We start from the raw sequence: 15,135 nt of genomic DNA, 5'->3' as shown, positions 1-15,135 counted from the left end.
CTGTAATTTGTTACAACTCCAATTTTTCCCCCAAATAAAGTAAGCTGGCAAAGACACATCTCCAATACAAAGATTTTGTCCAGAGGCTCAACTCATGGGTGTCAAACTCTTTGCCATGGAGCAGTGTAGCACTGCAACACCTGGGATGCCAGGTTACTGCAATTAAATACAATCAACTACCTGGTATGATAGAAAATCAGCAGTACTCAGCGTCCTGAGGAATAGGCTTGAGAACCAGTGCCATGGAGGACTGAGTATGCAGGTCTTCATTCCAACCAAAGACTACACCAGGAGATTTGACTAATTAGCACACCTTCAACCAGAGACTAGGGGTGGAACGGTAGACGCTTTTTGGTGGATATAAGGCTGGGATGTTGTCTCCTCTTCGTCAGCTAATGTAGCCCCCACACCAACACACAAACAACGTGAAAGGTGCAATCTTGTGTGAACGTAAGGCTGCATTCAAGAGCATAGAACTGTAGACAGAGGTACCGTAGCTTCTAAAATGCTTTTACAGGCAGAAAGTGAAGTGAGCCGTCTTCGGTTGGAATGAAAACCTCCATACTCCATGGCTCATGGTTTGACACCCCTGGCTAAGAGCCTGTGAAAAATATGACTGGGACTGAAACTCAGCGCTTAACTAGGTCAAGAAAGCTCAATGTTTAATTGTGTAGACTGCATCTATGGCAAGGGAAAAGTCTAAACTCCTTGAAGCGTGTTGTCTACACTGGTTACAAACGTAACACTAGTACATCAGGGATCTCTGATGCCTTAATGTGCTATACCCTCGGATGCACTGACACAATTTTTCAATCAGTCAATCAATCATTTAAATCAATCATTCAAATTGTTCCTTACTTGGGTGGCTGTTGAAGTGTGCAAAGTTAGCGAAACTGGCGCTGGCGCCTGCATTCTGATTGGGAGGGGCAGCAAAGATGTCTCCACCCAGGTCACTGAGGAGGTCAAACTTCTTGTCATGGAACTGCTGCTGATGGACCTGTCCACGGCTCACCACTGGAGACTGGCGGAGACAAGAGACATATTTGAAACTAGTGTATAAATGGGTGGGTGAGCATGCATATGTCTGGGTGTGCATCTATGTGTCTATAGCTCATCTATCAAATAAAACCTTATCAGTTACAATAGGCAACTCCTCATCTTCCTCAGCAGACTTGCCACGTATGCGTATGTGTGTACATCTTACCTGATTAGGTGGGGTGTTCTTGTTGAGGTGGAGGGAGGGAGCCGACTCCCCCAGCAGCGATTTAAGCGGTCTGACCTCCGGGGTGCTGCTGGTGCTGCTGTTTGAGGAGCCAGAGATGGAGGCGTGGACCGATGCCACCACTTTGGCCTGCTCAGGGGGTACGTACCTGGGAAACAGTTAACACAACCAATCTTATATAGTACTGCTGTAAAGTGACAACCTCTCAACTTTCACATTTTTGTCACTTGAATTTGTCCTGGAATTTTGTAATGACAATTATTGTCTATTGTCTATTAACGATTAATTGTCTGTTTTCCCCACTGTATTATATTGCAAAGATAACGTCGGACCAAGAGAAAAGAGGTTCCTTGACATGGTAGTAGCTGTCAATATCCACGTTTTTACCATCTATGTTCCCTATTGCTCTAAAGTAATCTAATCTCTGTTCTAAAGTAATGTGAGCAATCATGTGTGAACTCAGTTTCTATAGAGTTTTGATGGCGTCCAGACACCTCTCCCTGCACAGAGATTTCAGTAATTTAACAGACAGCATGATCTGAATCTAAGTAATTACTGAGTGGGCGACTGGATACAAATTCTGACCAATTTGCAAACATATATTTCTTTTATTTGGAAGTTAATATGTAGGAGGAAAAATTCTTGAGGTGAAACAAAACAATGATTGTGGTGCCAATGGTACAACAACTCTGTTCCATACACTTTACATTGAACTTGCCCTTTACTTTCTTGAAGTTTACGCAAGCTGGGCTTTTGTGTGGCTTCGATAATGAGATAATTACTGCTGAAAGCAGCTACCAGAGGATGAGCACAAAAGAACGAAAAAGAGAGCATGGAGGGTTTTTTAAAATGACACCAGTTTATAGCCATAGCTCTTACTCAGCCATTTGAGCACTATGTAGTTAGCTCCACTCATAATTAGGCCTATATTAATGATGCATCTCAATATTTACAAAAAATGTAAACAGACAAATTTCAAAAGTTGATGATCCCTGAGAATTAACTATCAATCTATCAGCCACTTGTCTGCCCAGGTCTGTCATTTGTTTAGTTAATCTGTCATGTGTCTGAAATAATTGTTCCTACTAGTCATCACACGCAACCATCACAACACACCCTTAACAATATGGCAAGATCTCATACACAGGTGAACACAATTTAACCTATATCTTCATTCAACAACAAAGGCTCACAGTTAAAGCAGCTTGACACGTATGACCTACATTCTGTGCATTTAAAGAAAGGTATCTGGTGCCTTGCTTGAGGCCAACTGCTGTGAACTGCCTATGAGACATTCCAGTTAGAGGGCAAAGAAAAGAAAAAAACAAAACACAAAGTTACATGTCTACACACTGCCAGAGGATTGCTCATGTCCTCGCTCTGCCAGCTTATAAAACCGACTTACCATCTCTTCTTCTCGTATTTCTCTTGAAGGAACTCCTTGACTTTCTGAGGTTCTCTGAAGTCTGGTATTGAGGAGGTTCTGTCATCGTAAAGGCCTAACCAGATCTGTTTGCATACCTAGAACAAACAGGGTGGAAAGACAAGTGATATTTCATTTTGGTAAAACACTTTTACCATTTAGCACACACAGCTCCAAAGCAGTTCAGGGCATGTCAACCTCCATCATTAGCCGTGAAAAGGGCATCCATAAAAATGTTGAATTGCTATAGGGGATGAAAGGAAAAGACGCAGGTTAATATGATGATGACATGGTTCATCACAGGCCAGAAGAGTGTGCTCAACCATACCCTCACAGTGGTACCTCCTTTACTTGTTAACTTTTGAAAACATCTTAGACAACCATGCAGTTATCATTATTTGTTTGCTAAACATGTCTTCTTTAATATTCAGCACCTGGTCTCAGGATGTTGGATGTGTGCTCACTCTCTTCTGACTTCTAATCATTTCAGGGTTTCTTAGGGACGGAAAACAAAGCAGCTCTACAAGCCAACAGCGCTAAATGAAAAGGGATGCACATAACTAAATTTCTCCCCTCTCATCTCCATCATCTTCAAATCAAGAGGCAACAGTTTACACATACTGCACAGAGGAACCAAAGTGCCCCATCATCCACGAGCCATTTCTGGTAAACGGTGTATGAAATAGAGCAATGCCACCTGGGAAGCAGAGGCTATTAAAAGCTGTAGCAAAGTGGCAGGGCAGGCAGACACGCAGGAGACTCAAGGTTGGAGATGATGCATAAATCCTTCAAGGTTGCTATATGAATACTGCCGCCAAGTTTTTTTGTTCCTCTTTCCACAGAGAGCACCTGACACAGATACAAAACATCAAGGCAATGAAATAAATAAATAAAAATAAAAAACAGAAACAGAAACAGCAGGGCGCAGTTTCGAATTTCAGCTCTCCTATTATTTAGTGGAGCCTTACCTCAAATCAAAATCCAACTTGGCAGATTAAACAGTGAGCTTGCATGCGCCATGTGTGCGCGCGTGCACCAAAGCCAGCTAAATAAATAACAGCAGCAGCCGAAATGTGCGTGTATGGCATGAGAGCCATGGCGGCTCTTACAGCACCATCTCTGAAAGAGCAGCTCTGTCTACAGCACGGCACCCTATTCTCAGTGCACACATGCACGCAGCCTATAAATCCCACTTTACAGGATTAGGCGAATATCTTAGGAATGCTACCCAAAACCAAAGGCCAGAGAAAGGTGAGACTTAGCATATAGCCTAGGCTAAACCTAAGAGTGCTGAATTCCATTAGTAGTATGTTTCAAATAAAGATGACTGACAAGATTTGTCCTGATAGATGATGTTTATATCTCAGAAAGAGAAAGAGAAAGAGAAAGAGAGAGAGAGAGAAAGAGAGAGAGAGAGAGAGAGAGAGAGAGAGAGAGAGAGAGAGAGAGAGAGAGAGAATAATACTTTCCACTGAATACATATTATTTCTCAACTAGCCCCCCATGCATCTAAAAGTCTTCTTCTGAGTAGAAATTCATTGTGTGACTTTAATTGCCACTGATTATGAATGTTTCAACCTCTGTCTTCAGAAATACACTTCTTCAAGGTCAGGTACTAACATTTCCATGACAACAACTACAATACCCATTTGCCTTGCTGGCTCTGGACCGATCATATGATCAGAAGTGATTTGTACTAGGGTTAGACAGATATATCTAGGGTTTCAATGGAGGGGTTTTAGCAATTTACTGGTCTACAATGCGTTTTCAGAGGCTTTTCTACCCTGCCAAGAATACAATTCTCAGGGAAACACTGAATACTTGAAAAATGGGCAAATTAAAACATAGTGTTGGCACCAGCTATGAGCAGTTTCAATCCAAAAATACTGGTAACAGCCTTCGAAAAACCCCATCTATAGTCCTAGTGTGCTACTTCAGGGAAGAGAAAATTGTTAGCAGAGGTTAAATCGTTACAAATCTGACCATGCAGAGTAGTGTAGGTTGTCATGCTATATAATATGCTAAGTTAGATAAGGGTTCCCTCATTCACCTGGACATCAAATTCAAGGGCTTTTAAAAGGCCTTCATTGTATTGTTTGGTGAAATTCATGTACTCTAAATTAGTAAGACATGACATTGGTCAGAATTGGAAAAGAAATCATGGTGAAAGCATTCATTTTAAAGCTGCTGCAATATGCAAGCAAATATCCATCATAGGGTTTTCATGAGGATGTGAAGTGGTGATCATAGGCCAGACAGAGGTCCAGAGAGCTGAGGCATATTGATGAATATCACCACTACAGCCATCACCCATAAAGCAAACAAGATAGCACATGACACAGACCATCCACTAAATCAGCACTTCACACTACTGCCCTCCGGTCATAGATACAGATCCCTCTGATGCAGGAAAGCTTACTTTACAAAAGAGTTTTATGGCTACTGCCACATCCTTCTTCTTTTTGTCACTCGCCGACCTCTGCATTCATGTTTTTATCAGACGTGTGCCAGCTGTGGTAAAGTTGCCTATATGTTAATTTGTGATGTTTAGATGTTTATATGTGATGTGAACTGGCTGTGGAAAAGATTTTCCTCCTAATAAACTAATATACACTATCTAATTTGGGTGCTATATCATGTATATATTTTAAAAAATCTAATACTTTCAAGGCAATCCATTCATTCTCAACAACTTTCAAGGCCTTATTTTATTTTTCTCAAATACATACATTTTTCAAGGCCTGTCGGAACTCTGTAGATAATGAACAAATAGCCTGGCTGATTAGGTCAATTAAAAAATAACTTGCAATCTAGCACAAAACATTGCACCACGATTAACACCGACAACCGCACTGTCTGTGGCCTTTTCCAGCAGACTAGACACTTGACTGCACTGTGGTGCAAAATTATGTTCTGTGTTATTAAGCTAATTTCCAGGATAAGATTGCTATGTGTAGTCTTGTGTCTTTTTTTCACACTGTTGTTAAGATTTCAAAATGCAAATGCATTTAGCTTAGTGATTTGGCTTGCCTTGTATATCCTGGGCCCAACTGAATGTATGGAACCACATAGAAACCACCACCACCACCCCTCAGAATATTTTGTCAGATATTGTCAGATTGCCAATTGAAATAGATGGACAGCAAAGACAGGATCAAACAGTGTGACAGCACAGTGAGAAGCTAAACTACACAGGCGGTCTCCAAGGCAAGCCTACCAAAACCCCGGGTCTGCAGCCCCCCAGCTACATTAACAATTGTGAAAGGGCAGACAGTCGCCATGCCTACCTCATTGCCATGTTTCTGTAGGAACTCGATTTCCTGTTGTGTGAAGGTTGTCATGGAGATGGACTTGACTCTGTGGGGTGGGTTGAGCCCTCGTCTGCAGATGGATGGGATATGAGAGAGAGAGAGAGAGAGAGAGAGAGAGAGAGAGAGAGAGAGAGAGAGAGAGAGAGAGAGAGAGAGAGAGAGAGAGAGAGAGAGAGAGAGAGAGAGAGAGAGAGAGAGAGGGGTTAATTTAATTTCAAGACATCACACATCAAAACCTCATCATGTGTCTGGACAAGATCCAGATCCCACTTCTCAGGCTGGGGCCACTTAATTAGCAACAAGCTGACTTATTGGTGTGTGAAACTGGGGCGAGGAAGACAGCAACACAGAGACATCAGAAGATATATGAGGGAGGGAGGGAGGGAGGGAGGGAGGGAGAGAGAGAGAGAGAGCGAGAGAGAGCGAGAGATATGAGACAAAAAACAGATATATACAGTATAAAGAGAGAGAGCAATAATGAAAGAAGAAAGAAACAAAGGGAGTAGAGCAGAACAAAGGAAGTGGGTGAAACTCCGAACTGCAGCCACTGACTCAACTGGAGTTGTCAGAACACCACAAGAACAAGCGATCTCACTCAATATAGAAACCCCCATTATAGAGTAACACCCATTAGCCCACACAAGCCTTGCACATTTCACCGACAAGGTCACAGCTCATGCCACACAGGCCAAGGCCCAAATTAACAATGTCTATTATAACTGCAATACCTGAAAAGAGCCACCAGAAAGCTTTGATATTTAGCTCTCAGCCTGGTCGCTTGAGTGTTTTTTGTTTTTTTACACATAATAACAAGCGAAAACTAGCTTAGTGCTAGTTTCAAGCTCGCCACCCGTTTTGTCTGTGAACTGACCAGTACAATAGCTTTATTATCAAACCCAAGTATATCAATTGTACATTATCAGTTTCCAGTAATTCCCTTCAAGCACAGACTTTAGAAAAACTTTACAATGGACAGTAGTTCGCTCGACGTCGGATGTTGCAAAACCGAACCACTTCCAAACGAGCTCCTCACTTGTAGCAGTGTGTGCTGCCGTCTTGATACTGTGTTTGTGTCTGAGGGGAAATCTCGGTGGGCGTTGTTATCAACTGTGGAAGCACCTGGGGCTGATTGACAGAGAGCGGTTCCGTGCCATATTTACCCAAGTTAAAGTGAATCTCGATTTTCATTTTTACACATCGTCCTAAACCATAAATTCAAATTAATTGATCAAATCGATTTATCGCCCAGCCCTACCTTCAAGGCTAAGGAGACGACAACATCACACAAATGACACAATCAAGAAGACCCAAGGCAACCTGCTTAGGCCTATCCATGAGTTTAGTCACAGATGGGGTGAATCTTGAAGTGCATGAATGCCTTTACCTTGAGCGGGGATCAAACTGCAAACCCCTGGTCAGCAAGATATTTTGTACTTTTTTTGTCACAATCTGCTCAGCCAACAACACTGATATGTTAAATCAGAGTACTATTTATAGTTGACTGAGCAAATTATCCATTAATGCATCAGGTCTGGAATGCCATGCAAAATATTTAATTTGCTCTTTTTTTGAAATAAGGTAAATTTTCAACTGGACTTGTAGATTATTGTTTAGCTAAGGCTACTATTAAAAACTATGCCTGTATTCAGAAAAGCTTGTGACATATTTTTCACATAAGTCTAACTCTAATACCTGATAAACAAAGACAGATCATTGAACATGCCTACACAGAAGCAATAGAGCCTACAATAATATGTAAATGAATCGTGCATATAAAAAAGGAATACCCCTGCACATTCCAAGAGACTACTAAAAAGCAGTAACTTTGGCATAAACTTAACAGCCTAACTATCATAGAGATAGGTCTAGGGCTATTCATGATTTTCAGCTACGTCAGTGTTTTGTTGACACTGCCATACTGACTCCCAGAGGAGTGTTACATTATAACCACAGACTACACAACAAGAAACCATGAACAAGCAAACATCTCACCTCACTTTGAATGAAGAGGAAAGATTTTAAAAACACTGGCATCCCTTACTCTACCAATCTGAGTGGTCACACTGACTTGCATTTTCAGAGATGCAATTTCAAAACCACTAATGAATGTGGTTTAAATATCATCTGAAAAGACTGGATGTTTGGATTGGATGCTGTTCAGACTTACTTGATTCGGGCATGCGAAAAAGACAAAAAAAATCTGATTTTAGCTGCCTGTCTGAACAAAGCATTTAACTCTCACCCACACCTCCCTCAAACCCCCCACCAAGCCCAAACCTTCGGCAATGTTACCACCCAAGCCTCTCCAAAAGTTCAAGAAGACTCTAAACAGGTGTGTGAGTGTTATTAGAAAGTGAGCTTGTGCGTGTGTGTGTCTCTCAATGATGGTAGTGTAAGGTGTTGTGAGGGCCGTGTCCAGGGGAGGTGCAAAAACACGTCTGAATAGGGTTTCAAAATTTTCATCTAGTCTACTTTAAGTGAAGTGTTCTTATCAAGACAGACAATTTTTAAAAGCAGCCTTAAGCATGGGTATACTGCTGACAAGATAAATCAAGCACTCTGCACATTCTCCTGAACTATTTGCCTATGTTGCCAAGACGCTGGAACAGGCAGCTGTACTAGAGACCTTTCCCATTCCTATACATCCTGTTGTCCACACCACCTGCTTAGCCTGCCTTGCATTTTCCTGATTCAGCTCTGCTGGCAATTGCACAGGCCTGTAGGTATGAAAACTAACATCCTAATCTGGCGATAAGATTTAGGACAGTGCATCTCCTAAGAGGGACCCATCTAAAAACACTGAGGCAACCTACACAAAACTTACAGAGCTGAATTTATTACTATCAAAGAACCTTAGTGAAGGCCCTTTCAAGGTTATGAATGTACACTGTAATTCATAACTTGTAATTTTAGGCCCCGTGGCCCCTCCACCGAACAGGATTAGCCTAAATAAGTAGACTAAGTATATTTGTACAGCACTTTTCTTGACAAAGTTACAAAGCACTGAACAAAGTTAAAGGGCTAGGCTAGAACTATTAAACAGAAATTCAGTAACATGAGGTGGATGGTTATATTTTAATAAGTGTGTGCAGCTGATACTCTATTTTAGTTACACATTACAGCAAAAGAGTCCAGAAGCATTTGTTGTCCTGATGCTTGGCAAGCTAGCACCGTGGCACTTTTCTGTTAGTTCTCTCCCCCCCGCCCACCCCGACTGTACTTGATGTAGGAATGAGAGCCGCACTTCCCAATTAACAAACACAATCTCCTTGGTGACATAAGAAAAGCCATAGAGGCGTCGGATCCGATAGGCAGCGTAATACTAGACAAGACTACTAAATTATTCACTGCTGTTAGCCCTTACAGCACTTGTTCCCATCTCCACCCATTCTCTTCACAGCATCAACCAATCAGCCGACTGTTCCGCCTAGTGTCACAAACAACAGGTATCATTTGAAACAGTGAGCTATGACATGACACAAATTAACCCAGGCAGTCTGTACTTTAACCTCCAAGTCACTGTGTCAATTCACATCCAAAGAAGCAAAAGTACAGCAAAACATTTAAAATAAAGTGCTGTTCAAGTACACAGTGTTAACTGTAGCTACATGCCAGCAGTTTACAACAAGTGACACCCTTTGCATGAAACCCCTCAGAGATAACTAGCTTCAATTACTGGCTCACTGATAAGTACAATGACAGGACCCACCATGGTGGATGTCTACAATTAACATTAGGTTCAATCAGGAAATAATTTAGCATTTCAATTCTCCCAAGTGTCCCATCTCAGTCGTTTGATAATTTGTGTGACTTCTACACTGCTAATTAAAAAAGTAACATGGGATCCCAACCTGTGACATATGGTAGTGAACCCTACACTCATAAATGGGTGTAAAATGTAAGAGATTAACATAATCATCTTTGCATGCACAGTATGTGCACACAGACAAGTATAAGCTGGGGGTTAAATGCAAACATGTGAATAGCAGAATTGAGCCATGTTGCTGAATGGTTCCCATAATTCAGCCCTAAAGGCCATGATACAACAGTTTTATGCAATGGAATGCAGCAATACTGCTTGCAAAAGGGATGGGGAGTGACAACTGAGAGAAACCATACAAAGATGGCTTTAGAGAACTTATATCATGAAAAGAAACCCTTGGCCATTGTTGCTGGGAACATTTCACGTCTATACGGTCTCAAAAAGTTGAAAAGATGTGTCATGGCCTAAAAAGGCAGTAGGCCCACAGGAACTGACTAGGCTTATTTCTACAGCCAAAAGGACAAGTGATGACACTTCATCAGCTTTCAGGGTCATGACCAGTATGTCATGCTGGTCACAAGTTTTAAAAAAGACAACTAAGGTTGAAAGAGTGCAACACATTTCTCAGGAAACACACCTAAAAATGACTACAGTCTTTTCAACATTGGTAGGGTCCTTGCAAAATCCATCATCTGAAATGGGTGATGGGACAAAACAGAGTCCTTGATTTGAGTATACTAGTTTACTTCCACCACCGCCTCTCTACACTGACTTCTACAAAGCAATGGAGTGTGTGTGTATGTGTGTGTGAGAAAACTGTGTGTATGAGCATGTATGCGTTTTTCAGTGGCCTGGGGCAGGTGAATGATCAGTTACCAGCCTCACGAGGAGGAAACTAGGTCAGATACTGGGAGCGAGTTCCAGGAGCCCTCAAGGTCTCAATATGATGATACCGTCTTTGTCCAATGGTCCAACTGAGCAATTCTGACACTTACATTTCAAATGTGTGACTGTATGTGTGTGTACATTAGGGATGGGAGGATATAAGATTTTATCTTTTATCGTGATAAAAACACTCAAGATAATTTTATCTTAGTGAATTTCCATTATCAGGATAATCATGAATATCCTCACGAGCGTGAATATCCTCACGAGTGACTGAAGCTGTCTAGCTCACTAACGTACAGTCCTATTGATTTCCTGATTTATTTTGAATTGCCATTTGCCATATTCATTCTGCTGTCCTTGTTGTACCTCTGTCTGTGTGATCAGAAAACAAAACAAGTTATTTATTTACTGTGCATTTACAACACATAACTAATTGAACATGTGAATGCTTGGATATCAGGTTGATAGGTAGATTCTTTTTATTAATGGATTTTTTTCTCTCATTGTGATTACCTGCTGGGTGTTGGCGAGAGTCTGAATCTATCCTTATCTGTTTCTTAACAAAATGTAAGGTAAATTGATTCCAGTATGTTTTAGTGCCACTGTAAGAGTTTTAAGCATATTTTGATGATTATCGGGATAATATCGTGAATCGCAATTATTTTGGACAGGATAATTGTGACATGAAATGTTCATATCATCCCATGCCTAGTGCACATTCTCAAAAAAAATAAAAAATAAAACTTGACTCATTGGCAATTGTCTGATCTGAAGTCCATGAACTTTCACATCACAAGTCTACTGGGCAGTGTGGTGTATCAGAGCATATGAAGACATATTGCCCAGTAAAATAATTATGAGCCAGTAGCTACAACAGTGTTATATATCAGACCAGCTCAGCAGGGGACCACTGTACGCTCATTTGCATACTCTGACAGCTCCAGGGTGAGAGAAACTGGCAGTGCCAAGTCCCAGAAGAGAAAAGAGGCTATGCACCATCCTTCACTTTGCTAGTCTAACTACTTCTCCCAATATGCTATGTAAGTCACACCCACTGGTTCCACTTTGTAGTCACTGTAGTTCCTCCGAGCGATACTGAGCTCTGTGGCACCATTTTCTCCAATAAACAGTTCCACTCAACACCTGATTTTCCGATTGTGCCTGTTTCAAGGTAAGTAATGGAAATCGTTAATGATTAACAAATACATTGAAGACAATTGTTGAATGTGCTGCATCTCTTTGAGAAATCAAATGTCAGGGACACAGGAAAATCAAAACGTGGACCGCACTGTATAAAACTTGTGGCACTTACTCTCGTTGTTCTCTCCTGACAAGATCCTTGCTTATGTTGTATTAAAATCTCATATGTACGTCGCTTTGGATAAAAGCCTCTGCCAAATGGGAAATTATAATTGAAATTCTAAAACTTCAAGTCCAATCTGTCAACTCACCATTAGGCAGCGATTAGATATTTGGTGTCAGTAACAACTCCTCACCTCTGCCATGGTCAAGTCATTGTTACAGGCCTGCTTATTCAGGAACACATAGGGCAAGAGAGGTTACTTCCTGACATGAGCAACACTCCAGCAAGAGACATTGTGAGCAGTGTTCCTCCTGGGGAAGCCTCCACCTTCATCTGGAATGTGTTTACATAGCAGATTCCAACTCCAGCCATTAAACACCACAACTAAGGGGGGGGGGGGTTGGTTATGAGGAAGGTAACGGTGCCCCTACTATCACCCCTAAACAAGTAAACACTCTTTTACTGCCCAAATAGCAGATGTAAAAAGTATGGCACAAATAACTGTAGTAGGTTCTATAGCCTACATACAATTTTAAACTAGTAACGTGAGAACACAAGAAAACCAGGAAAAATAGAATGTGTAGAAAAATAAAAACTGCACAAATACATTCTTGTGAACATCATACATAGCGTCTGTTAGCAAGATGATTTTAAGATAACTAGTATCAGACTGAATGTTGAGTGACATTTGGCCATGGGGTCCATTGAGGTAACTAGGATGACTAGAGAATGTTATGGCAATCAAATGGCCTATGGCTAAAAAGAGACAGAGGTAGAGATAGTAGTGACTTCAAAGTAATGATTCAAAGTAATGAACCATTGCCAACTCCTATGCCTAGACAATGCCTGGTGAATGCATTGTTTAAGACTTAAAAGACTGCACTCTAAACCAGGAATATGACCTTTCAAGGTAAATGCATGCAATGCAATGCAAATGCAATGTGCCTACAGGGGTAGGCACAACACACAGGTGTTGGGGGTTAAAGTTAGGAATTGGTGGGACTGTTTTGCTTCTTTGTAGAGGACCAAGTAAAGCGAACACTACCCTAATTTGTGCAACAGTCTTAGTAGAGCAGCCAAGACAGCAGCCAAAACAATATATCAAGCCTGAGCATGACACCGTTAGCTCTCTCACACAATGTCGGTGCCTATGCCTCTCGAGAACTAAAGGGAGAAAAAAGCAGACAGTGACCCCTCCACCACTTCCTGTTGCGCATTTAACATCACATGCTGCTGATGAAGCGGCACAGTGGGGCCATACCACTTCCTGACCCTACAATCACACCAGGCTTCCTGCATACATCAGGCAGACATCAATCCTTTCAAACCCACACTCTTCTGCTGGGAAGATTTATGCTGCTTAAATTCCACACGTGACAGTTTTATTTTCTGAGAGAGAGACAGAGAGAGAGAGACAGAGAGAGAGAGAGAGAGAGAGAGAGAGAGAGAGAGAGAGAGAGAGAGAGAGAGAGAGAGAGACACACACTGTGGATCTGAGACCTTATAAAATAACTCAATTAATTCAAATAACAGTTTAACACCGTAGGGTGAACAGCTTGGAAATTCACAGTGGACTCCCTGCAGAACTATAGGAGAGAGAGTGAGGCGAAACTCCTCTGCCCATCAGCAGACAGACAGTTGCTCTCATTATTTTCAATGCCATACTAAACCAAAGCCAAAACAGTTTAAGGCCATAAATGCACCTAATGAAGCAAGAGCTGTACCCTACGCAATGTCTGAGGGGCAAACCCTATGAAGAAGATGTGGGGCGACTCAAAAGCAGTCTGGAAGAACATGACCTAAATCAGAGAAGACATCCGTTTCTCTACCAACTAGGCTAATAAAGCTAAAACGACATCAGCGGAGACTGAAAGACGGCACATAATTTTGTTTTTCCCCACAACATTATTAGATTAACCATTATTCACAAACGGAGAATGACGGGGTGACCTCCATAAGACATTAAGGAAGTACAAGTGCAGGCTGCTGCCTGTGTGATTGAGCAGAACAGGATGGACAGATGAACGACTTATTGGGTTACCTGTTAATAGCCAACTGTCAATTTGCTCTTCTCCAGCATTAAGAAGCGCTTTCAATTACACAAGGTTGTGCTAAGCAAACATCTTTTGTAGGTTTACAAAAGCCTGGGTAAACAATTAGTGAACAGGGATGGGACTTTGTGGCAAAGAGAGGATCAGAATTGTCACTTCTAACAGTGTAGAGATAACACTTTACCTTGGAGGCCATGTCTGTTAAGCAGATCTGGCCTATGTGTCGAAAAGCCTTTCTGTAGGACTGGCGTACAGCGAGTGAAAGGGGACATGGAACTATGCTGTGTGATTTTCAACACTTGGTATACAGTATGTGAGCACACTGGTTTACAGTGTGCAAGAAGTCCATGCACTCATAAGGGAATGCAGTATAATACTTAAATCCTCAAAAGTCTTCAGAGGAGAGTGATTATGAGGATATTAGCACAATGCCCTCGCATATAGGTCAATACACCCCAATGATTTCCTATATAGGTCGATATATACCCCATCATAGGAACAGGCCAGAAATCCTCAGAGAATCATGAGGTGAAGTCATTACCACATCATTACTACATTTTGCATGTTGGATACTCTGAGTGCCATTTGTTTTTTGTTTTTTGTTTTGGTCAGCATCACATCTCCCCACAAAAGCTTTTAACTATGAAACATTTGACAGCTGAATTGAGGTAGAATATCTTTAGCTGAATAAGGAGAAATGGACTGCTTCACTAATCCCAAATCCCAAGCTACAGATGCTTGGTTACACAACTGTACAGCAAAGCTTTAAGTCAGACAAATACTATCAAAAGTCAAAATATCTAGGTGCAGAAAATATCAATAGTTTGACTGAGTATTTAAATCGTCGTTGGAGTCAAATGCACTGGGATTTCGCTTATTATAAATGTGTAAACTAGCAGTTTTGGGGCAATTGGCTGTAGAGAAGCAGAGAGCACTGTGTGAGTGCATGTCTGAGAGCCAGACTGGTATAGGATTTTAAAACGTGATACAGAAATCGATATTTGGGCATCAAAATTACTGCTTACGCATACAGACTCTCTGATGACGGCACAAAAATGGGATTGCATTATCAGCCAGTAATGTGATTACAAGAAGACGTCCCGATTAGCGACATAAGCAAAATTCTAAGAATAAAGCATTTTTTTCCCACTATACTTAAAACCACAATTTATAA

At 41.4% G+C, this 15,135-nt stretch overlaps 1 protein-coding gene across 2 annotated transcripts in view; it reads right to left on the bottom strand.

Annotated features, from left to right (window-relative positions):
* Positions 1–15,135, bottom strand: part of agfg1a (ArfGAP with FG repeats 1a) — a 28,634-nt gene that overhangs the window by 12,556 nt on the left and 943 nt on the right. For both annotated transcript variants that reach the window (XM_071530100.1, XM_071530102.1), the window contains exons 2-5: positions 5,933–6,026; positions 2,628–2,743; positions 1,205–1,370; positions 859–1,021 (exon numbers count right to left, since the gene is read on the bottom strand). In XM_071530100.1, the coding sequence (XP_071386201.1) occupies positions 859–1,021; positions 1,205–1,370; positions 2,628–2,743; positions 5,933–6,026 (539 nt within the window). The remainder of the gene's footprint in view (positions 1–858; positions 1,022–1,204; positions 1,371–2,627; positions 2,744–5,932; positions 6,027–15,135) is intronic.

This window comes from Centroberyx affinis, unplaced genomic scaffold (assembly GCF_046629955.1).
Source record: "Centroberyx affinis isolate AG114_WGS23_722 - 3 ecotype Tasmania unplaced genomic scaffold, CSIRO-AGI_Caff_v1 ptg001882l_1, whole genome shotgun sequence".
In the NCBI taxonomy this organism is placed as follows: domain Eukaryota; kingdom Metazoa; phylum Chordata; class Actinopteri; order Beryciformes; family Berycidae; genus Centroberyx; species Centroberyx affinis.
Note: the sequence above shows the minus strand (reverse complement) of the source record. Positions and strands in the feature narration are given on the sequence as shown.